Source organism: Pistacia vera, unplaced genomic scaffold (genome assembly GCF_008641045.1).
Source record: "Pistacia vera cultivar Batoury unplaced genomic scaffold, PisVer_v2 Contig390, whole genome shotgun sequence".
NCBI lineage: Eukaryota > Viridiplantae > Streptophyta > Magnoliopsida > Sapindales > Anacardiaceae > Pistacia > Pistacia vera.
In genome coordinates, this window is record NW_022196213.1 from 102,550 (window position 1) to 112,535 (window position 9,986).

At 35.4% G+C, this 9,986-nt stretch overlaps 1 protein-coding gene across 1 annotated transcript; it reads left to right on the plus strand.

The window, feature by feature from the left end:
- Positions 1-734: 734 nt before the first annotated feature.
- Positions 735-8,783, plus strand: LOC116141055 (protein IQ-DOMAIN 1-like). The gene is made up of 8 exons (XM_031426605.1): positions 735-787; positions 975-1,058; positions 2,980-3,096; positions 3,698-3,943; positions 6,376-6,603; positions 7,131-7,244; positions 7,656-8,145; positions 8,632-8,783. Exons 3-8 carry the CDS (start codon positions 3,013-3,015, stop codon positions 8,781-8,783), a joined length of 1,314 nt encoding a protein of 437 aa, XP_031282465.1. The 5' UTR covers positions 735-787; positions 975-1,058; positions 2,980-3,012.
- The last annotated feature ends 1,203 nt before the right edge of the window (positions 8,784-9,986 follow it).

Sequence of the window (9,986 nt, forward strand, 5' to 3'; positions counted from 1 at the left end):
AAGGTAAAGCTATTTATATAAACTTTCGTATAAAAAGAGTTTGAACAAATTGACATTATATGTCACATGGCATACCACGGGATATTGAAGATCATATTATATTAATATTATATAAATCTTCGTATCACATAACATTTATATGCTATGTCACGTCAGTTTATATACAATTATTTTGTATTAGAGTAATTTAACCATTTTTATACTATACCAGTGGGTGTTATCAATAACCGCACAGTAAAATTTCTTTATCGGGAGTTATATTATAACCATATTTTCCCTCCAACTTTATTGTCTTTTTCTCCAATTTTTAAATTTAATATACCATCGAGCTTATGCTAAAATGTGCCGGAGGTGAGAAGCTGTCGTGGCATGCGCTAACCGACTCGATTACACACGTCCCGTGATTGACTCTTTTTGTCGCGTGCATGACAGTGACATGTTCACACCTCTCCCACCAAAACGACACAGCATCACACTGTTACTTAAACAATCACCTCCCGGCGTACTTTAGCTTCGACTGGTCCTTCCTCACCCACTCACACAACACACTCGCTGCCGTCTACTTTTATTACCTCAAAAATTCAGCTCGTACACACAGAGAGAAGAGATTTGTAATTATAGCTTTTGAATTGAAGAGTTGATGTGATGACTTGTTGACTGATTGGTAGATCAACGGCTGAAAAGGTATCTCTCTTTCTAACATTTTCTCTCTGTCGTTGAAACTGCTTACTTTCTTTTCCTTTTTTCAATTTTATTTTATCCGGTTCCTGAGATTTTGAACCTTCAGGTGAATGTTTAATTCAGCTTGTTGAGCTCGTGATCTACTGATCTGCATTGCTTGGTTTCCAAATTCTGTTGAATTGTGTTTCAAGATCTGACTTTTTTAGAATGTAGTTTAGTTATAAGTTAGGTCTTCTTTTAATGAAAGTGAATTGGAGATTTTTCAAGAAAATTTGGTGCCTAATGATTCGCAGGGTGCAAGGGATGAGGAGGTTAATTGGAGTATCTGCTGCTTCAGAGTAGAGAAAGATTTTTCATTTCGAAATTTAATTTGACAGGTTAGTGTTATTCTTTGGTTTCATGGATATAAAATCTGATGCTTCTCATTTCATAATTGAAATGTGTTTAGTTTGTGTAATTGAGTCTTGGTGTGACTCAGTCGTCCTTTGGTGGAATTTGTTTTGAGTTTGTTAGTCCTTCGGGGTTCTTTTTAGTCTGATTCAAGTGGATGATTGTGATGTTGTGTATCAACTTTTTGTCAAGCTGTCCATGGGTACGGAATTATTATCGTGAATGATGCTTATGAATAAGAATTAAACTGTTGTTTTCAAGATATGGGTGGCATTAGTTTATAATCAAGGGTGAGTTTTATAGTGATTTTGGAAGTCAATCAAAATAGAGATAGTTTGTGGAAGTACAGTGTAGGAGAGACTTGATTAATTCTAAAAATTTTGTTTGATTTTGGAGCCCAGTAACAGAAAGATAGAGTAAGCTTCTTCATACTTGTTTTACTCCCTTTGCTTTCAAATGCCAGGAGTTCCTGTAGTAAGAAGGATTTATCAACATAGCAACTATGTGCCTTCTATTAATTTCATAATCCACTTTTAAAATGCATAATTAATTGATTATTTAATGTTCATAAAAATGTGATGAACCATCATATATGGTGATAACACATAGGTTCCATCATACTTCAGTGGTATATGGCCAAGGCACTTAAAGATTGCGACAGGAATCAACTTCTAGCCTTGGTTACATAAGGCATTTATCTCAGCTACATTTATATTAGTTAGCAGTCAGTTTATGTGGATAATTAATATTGTCAAAAAGGTCTTTAACAGGCCAATCACTTAAGCTGTAATGTGGACAATCCCTAATTTCATCTTTCTATTGTCACTCAAATAGAAAATGTTCAACAATCTACAATGGTGAATGTCATTCAATACGGCAAGGTCTCATTATTTCTTTCTCATAAAAGTTTATTCTTTTTGCCCCTTTTTGGGAATACACGTGATGTTGATTGTTTTGCTTCCAAAAAAATTTCTTTTAATAGGAAATATAAACTTTGTGAAGGTGCATGGGTGTTAGTCCTCTTTCTTCCAAAAGATGGTTTTCCTAATTTCTGGTGATGCCTTGTAGAGTTGAGTTTGTTTCCTTGAAATAAAATTGGGCACATCTATGATGGGGGGGTGAATACTGATTTAACTGGTAGTATACCAATGAATTTTGAAAGTCTACGATCATTTCCTTAGTGGCCAGAATGACAAGAAGTGCATAGGAGTGAGAGGCAATTTAGAAAACCCCCATAATGAGAGTATATGCAGATTATTTTTCAATTATATTTTTATTACATTTTAGAATTAGTATTACATATTATCTTACAGTGAAGGGTTATGTTATCTTAGCTTACGTGCCAACATCATCACAAATGAGCTAACCCAACCCAATATGTAATTGATTATATGACCCAACAAAAGAGCAATACAAAATCCCAGATGTGTAAACTTGAGGATGAAACTTTATTCGCAAATCACCTTTGGCCAATATGTGGAGTCTTAACAAATCTACGTTGATGGTCTCGTCATGATCTATTGGTGAGCAAGTTGCAGAACTTGTCCCCCGGAAAGGAGGGCAGGTTTAGTTGTGTAGAATGCTCTAGTAGTGACAAATGCACTTTATAATTACAGCTCTGGTAGCAAAGCAAACCCATAATGTCTTCAATAAAAATCATGAGATTCTCTATTTTATATGACTTAATGAAATTTTATGAACTTATATCTTTATTTGTCCGTCATCATCAAGCACTTCTTTATTTAATCTTGCTTGATTCATTAGGTTGCGATGCTTTCTTAAGCAAATTCTTTTTTGCTTTTGCCATTTCCCCCCTATCTCGCTATTTTTCTCTTGTTTCCATGTAAGTACTTACTCAATAAACAAGGCATTTTAACTGATTTTTTGAAGGCTACTGTTTTCTGGCAGGTCTGTTTCTGGTTGAGTTTGCTGATTTGTACCATGGGTGTCTCAGGAAAATGGATTAGGGCACTGGTTGGTTTAAAAAAGTCAGAAAAGTCACCTTCTTCAGAAAAGGATGAAAATGTGGGTATTATATCTTTTACTTCCTTTTTAAATATTTCATGTTCATGGTTATTGCAATTTTTTGAAGCTGCTAAATCAATATATGGTTGTTGCAATATGGGACTCCTGTAAACGTTGAAATCATTACAATTGTCTGAAACTGCTAATTGCATATATGGTTGATGCAATGTTTATATTTTATTTTCCCTTTTTGTACACTATAGATAAGCTTCTTCCATTCATAATGTAACCATGTGTGGTTAGGACTAAGGCTTGGTTTGTGTCAACCACAATCTGACTTCTAACAAATTGTTTGGGATCAGATGATCACCCTCTGTCAACTATTTCTTTCTCTTCTGTGAAATAATCTTGCTTTCTATGTCTTTTCTAAAATAATTAAAGGGATCCTCTTTGGTTATCGTATTCATTCTTAGAATTTAGCCATATTTTATTAGATCCAGTGTTTCAAAACTTTATTTTTTTTAATTTTCTTTTTTTTTTTTTATCATTGGAGGCATTAGCAACTGGAGAAGGTCAAAGATGTCTGATCCTAAGTAAAATACTGCATGGTTAATGGTGTAAAAAGGTTATAGTTTAATCTCTTATTCCTATCTTGTTACAGAGGGCAGCAGCTAGCAAGTTTCGGCATCGGAGAAAGCACTCAGTGGAGATTGATACTGATAAACTTCAGGATGAATTTGATCAGAATGCTGCTCCACTAGTTGGAGATGCTAATATAAATGTGATTGCAGAGACTGTTGGCTCTCCATCATATTCACTGCAAGTGCAAAATATAGTTCATGATCAACAAAACTTGAGAGAAGAATGGGCTGCAACACGCATCCAAACAGCTTTTCGTGGATTTTTGGTATTGATTTCCTCATGGCATCAGCCCTTTTCATTCAGCAATTATTACTAATTAAATAATGATTTCTTGTTCAATTTTACGCGTACACGTTCTCTTGGGGCTTCTGAGTACCTTTTTGATAACTAAGAATAGAAGAGATTAAAAAGTATTTATTGGGAGGTTAAGGGAAGCTGCTACTCTGTTTAAAGCTGAAGTTTTGTAATTCAAAAGACCGTGCCTTTATGCTTAGGTTAATTTATAGGACTTTCTATTGATTGGCTATTGAGTTGATCCTTGTTAGAAATCAAAATAAGGTCAAAGAAGGTGTCTTCTATGTTTCCCTTTGAAAATTATGATAATTAATCTTTAATTCACTGAAGCCTTGTAATTGTTGTTGGGATTGGGTTCGCAAAAGTTGTTCTACTCTATCCAAGGTGTTAGTTATTGTCATTTCGTATTATGCAAACTCTTAGGTTGTGTTTTGTGCTTGGAATTAGATTGAGCTAGTCTAGGATTAAATTCGATTCTATATGATAAGTGTCCGTTGTTTGATGTTGTTTGATTAGTATCATATTGGATGAGATTTTATATTATAAGTAAACTCAAATTTCACTATTATGCTATTTGAAACATATAGTGATGAAAAAGTCTTCAATGGGATGGATTCATGTCCATTCGTCTAATCATGATGTGCATGCATGTTGTGTGCTGATCTGATGTGCCTGGTTGGATGGATGCACATGCGTCTGTCCCACTGAAGAATTCTCGTTAGTGATAGTTGATTGAATGTTTATGTTTTAACTCAATTGGGTTATTGAATATCTTAGATATGATTAGATTGATGATAGCGATGGTGGAATCATATGATGAAATCACATGATGACATCAAAAGACTCTGTATATAGTATTAATTATGATTCTCTGGTGACAGAGAGTATCTCTTAATAGTGTTGGTAATAAGATATGATAAAATGTAATCTTTAGGTTGTGGTGTAGAGAATGCATAACTGTAAAGGAGACTCCATAGAGATAATAGAGCATCTCCTACTAGTAAGATAATGTCTGTAATCGTGTTTTCTAGGATCTATAGAAACGATCCTCATGTAGTGTATTGAGCTATTGAAATGAATGTAATTCCCATCGCAGTCAAGAAAGCTTGTTAGTAAAAGATCATTTTTAATATTACATTTTATCATATATTATCACTAATAGTATTTGAGCGATACTCTTGTCTCCAAAGTCTTCTAATGTCATCATGTGATTATATATTATTCCAATTAATAACTAGTTAATCATTCTAGTTATATATAATTAATTGAAATTATAATTACAAAATACAGGCACGTCCAAAAATTTAGTCTCATAAACATGGAATAAGCTAATCCCATGACTTTTCATGGAATTAGACTTAGATATTCCATGTAGATGGGATAAATTTATGGACCTGAGATAACTTATATTATCCCCTTGTGTTGCCAAAAAAAAAAAAAGGAATTATCAACTTTTGAAATTATCCAATCATATTTTTTTCCTATCCACCAAAACACACCATAATCTCTTATTTTGGCTAATAAGACTTGACGGAGTAGGTTGCAGACCCATGCTAGCCTGGTTAAGTGTCTTTTTTTATAAACAAATTGCAAATCATAAAGCCAGGCTGTGACTATATTTTGACTGTGTAACATAGCTTAGACAATTTTTTATGTGCAATTATTTCCAGCATACCTTGTTGTGACCTTAAAGTGAGGTATAAATTTATTGCTTTTACCAAGTTAAATAAGAAAATATAAATGAGGCTTATTTAACATTATATTGGCAAACACATTTGTGAAACCAACTAAAATGAACTTTAAATTTTACATGTGTTTCTAGGTTCTTGTGAGAGCATGTAGCACCTAGTGGTCCATTTCTAAATTGTTGAATTAGATTTGGTTGGGTAAGTGAACTATCAAAGGTTCTGTTAAGCGAATATGGTATTCTAGTTGGAAAAGACAATGTTGCTGCCTGTCCTATATTAAGATCATGCAATGACTAAAAGATTTAGGGGCTGCTTCTCTAAAAATATTTGATGTTATCTCACTACATCTTGTGACTTCTCTCCAAACTGTACTCAGATGCTAAAGTTCCATGCTACTTTGAGTTGAGTTCCTTTTTTACTCTAAATTGAGCTGCATGCTGCTTCTGCTTACTAAAGTCATCCATTGTCATTTGCTGATGAAATAATAAATTATAAAAACTAAAAGCCTCTCATAATATTTCAGGAGCTAACATTCATCTGCCTGGAGCAACACAATTTTTATTTTTTTCCTGAAGTCATGTGTACTGGTCAGAGAGTAGCTGTATATTATGCACCTATGCCCTGTTTAGTTTAATAATTTGATATCCATATCTTTCAAGTTCTTTTCAGCCTAGCAGTTCTGATCTGACTAGGTTGTCTTAATGATACGTATCAGGCTAGAAGGGCTTTAAGAGCATTGAAAGGGTTAGTGAGACTTCAAGCCCTTGTCAGAGGTCATGCAGTGAGAAAACAAGCTGCAATAACTCTTCGCTGCATGCAAGCTTTAGTAAGAGTTCAGGCCCGTGTCCGAGCAAGGCGTGTTCGATTGGCATTGGAAAGTCAAACAGCACAACATAAACTTCAGCAACAACTTGCGAATGAGGCTCGTGTTCGAGAAATAGAGGTAAGCAACTTAAAATAGTGTACAGTCATACAGTTCTTAGCTGTTTCCTTTGTTGGATTTCTTTGGGTGCAGTGGGAACTTGCCATCTTCCCTATTTTCCCAATGGATATTTCTCTTGCATGAAGATATGTTATCTGCATTGCTGGAGTGCCAAACTGAATGAATACGGTAGATGTGAATAAATAACTAGGATATGGCAGTCCTAATAAGCTGGAACCTATGATACATATGAAGAGTTAAGACTTTTGGATTCCATATGGACTTGTATAGTCAATCTTGATGTTTTTTATTTACTGTATTTGAAGTTGGTGATTCCTCTTATGATAAGAGGAAAGGAGTACTGAATTGCTATTGCTATTTATAGTCGAAACTATATTACAATTACATAGCATTCCTGGTGTTACAGCATTTTTATTACACATTAATGGTTAGAAAATTTTACAGTTGCTTCCTCATCCGCTGTTTTAGCTAGTTGAATTCACTTTTACTCAGAGTGCTCATATCAGTTTGAATCTGATTTAATGCAGGAAGGATGGTGTGACAGTGTAGGATCAGTTGAAGAAATTCAAGCCAAGTTGCTCAAGAGGCAGGAGGCTGCTGCTAAGCGTGAGAGAGCCATGGCATATGCTCTTGCTCACCAGGTAAATTTTTTGCTCCCATTGTGGGTTTATGAAGAAGCAAATTTTGTCAAGATATAATTGATTGATTTTCCTAAAAGGAGTTATAGATATCTACAAGGGAGGGTTCATAACTTTATATTTGTACCTTGGCATAGTAAATAAGCTTCCTTTTTCATGAATTTTTTGGAGTGTTGTTCATGCACACTTTTAATGTCTTTAGTCGGCTCTTATTCACCCTTGTTATCATTCTATTTTTTTAATCTCTTGTTGGGATTAGTGTCAAGTGCTAAATTAAGATGATTTTAAGTTTCTGTTCAAGTCTGGCTACTATTTGCTATATCAGTTGCCCGCCTAGTATATGTCCCAGAATAATCTCCAGGGGTTGGCATTCCCCAGCAGGCTTGTGTGTAAGATCAATGTTTGTTCCTTCAGTGGCAGGCAGGCTCAAGACAGCAGTCTGCTCCTTCTGGATTTGAACCTGATAAAAGCAGCTGGGGATGGAATTGGTTGGAGAGATGGATGGCTGTCCGTCCCTGGGAAAATCGCTTTCTTGACATTAATCTTAAAGATGGAGTAATGATACGTGAGAATGAATCTGCTGAGACTAACAGTGGCTCCAAATCTCAGATAAAATCTTCTGGCAAGAAACCGCTTTCATCAAATCTTCACTCCAACCTTTTAAGTCAGAAAACAGTTCCATCTCAGTCTGAAGGGAGTAGTTCTCCTGGTATATCAGTGGGCATGCTAGAGGCATCCACAACACAGTTTGCCAAGCCAAAGTCCAAGCCACCTCTTGAAGATCTAATTGAAGAAGTCAACTCAAGGCCTGCTGGCGTTGGTGCCAGATCCCACAGCAATCCAAAAGAGAGATCCACTCAATCAGATAAACCAGGAAAGAAGCGCTTGTCTCTTCCTAACAATGGTAGGTTTACAGACTCTCTTTCCCTCTCCCCTATAGACATTCAATCCTCCAGATCATTTATTTGGAGGAATATAGTTGAAAGCGGAAAAAGGACTGCAGTGCTATTTTCTGTCCCAGTCATCAGTTATATTAAGGGTTTCTTTTTCACACTAGACTAGGTAAAATGAGGTCGATCTGAATCCCAAGCATGAGAATATCTGCATCAGATTATTAAATATTCAGGACAAAAAATTCCCGACACAAAACAATTATTTCATTATTTTATTCTTCAGCTAGATACTCATTTATTTTCTGCAACTTTCTATCGAGTTCTGTGTCAAACAGTGACAAAATTTAGTTTTCAATTTTCCAAAGCACTTGTCCAGTATCCGTTGTGCAACTTAACATTGGATGATAATAATATGACCTGTCATATACATGAATTGTTTATGTCCATGAAATATTGTGCATTTTATTAAAACGCTCTACTTGATTTGCTTTTAGCAGCCGGGGCTCATGGGACTCGGACAAAAAGGGTTGTAACATCTGCTGCTAAAGTGACAGCAGGCTCTCATAAACCCATCAATAGTAAATCCAAGATTAATGGAAAAGGAGATTCAAACCCTACAAAATCTGTTCCGGTGTCTGTTGATCTGTAGCGAATCCATTCAGGTACTCCTGTTTCAATATGTATATATAGAGTCACATTACGAGGTGGATGAAATCACATTGCATATTTTCCATTCAAGATATCGGTGGTTTTGCCATAGCAGAGTTGGTTTCACAGTGGGAGGGTTGTGGAGAGTAGCCGGACATGTCACAGAATAAGATTAGCAGATATAATGTGACTTGTATTCATCTTTCATTTATGTGTTAATTATGTGATTATATATTATTTATTTTCAAATGAATGATTTCCGGAGCAGCTGTTGTTTCAGATTAATGTCTTTCTGGGTTTTCTTTTCTCCATTATCAGCTTCTCAACGATCATGTATTTGTTCTTGTGATGGGATTATACATAATAGATGAGATTAAGTGTTGGTAAAAGAATCCTGGGTTGAGAGAATTTGTAATCAGTAATCGCCAGTGTCTAGTGGATTGAACTCTATACAAGTTAATGTATTTTTTTATTCTTTCTGAAATTTTTTTGGTTTTTTTGGGATGCGCATTTATTTTCAAGTTTGAAGAAATCTTACCCATCTTCCTTATGGCTTAATGGATTTCCTAATTATTTTCATATTCAATTTTATTTCATTTTTCTCATCTATTTCAACGGTTCTCTCTCTCCACAGATACTAAAATTCTTAGGTTGGTTGGTGTACAACTAAAAGTGCGTTTGGTTAAGGGAATATTGGATTACTGGGAATGTTGGATTATTTGAAAGTTAGATTACCTTGAAGATTACTGGAAATCTTTAGGAAAATGTGTTTGGTTAGTTAGAATAAATTAATGGGTATGTTTTATTAATATGTTTGGCTGAGAGGAATAAACTGGTGGATATATTATTTAAATTATTGAATTGTCTTCTAATTAAATATTTAGTATTATTATAACCCTCTGCATTTAAAAACTTAGCAAAAAAACCCCATAATAAAAGTTTGGAAAATCCACAAAGCATCCCTACAACCCAGCCACTGTCGGTCGTCGGCAATCACGAACATAACGGTGCACGGAAGGTAGTAAATGGCCTCTGTGTGTCGTATGGCCATTTTCGGCTAGAGATTTGGCAATTTTCGGCCTTCCGTGCCCCTTTTCGGCGGCGGTTGGCCGCAGTGATGGTTGCAGGCGGTAGGTGGGTGGGNGGGAGTAGTTCTCCTGGTATATCAGTGGGCATGCTAGAGGCATCCACAACACAGTTTGCC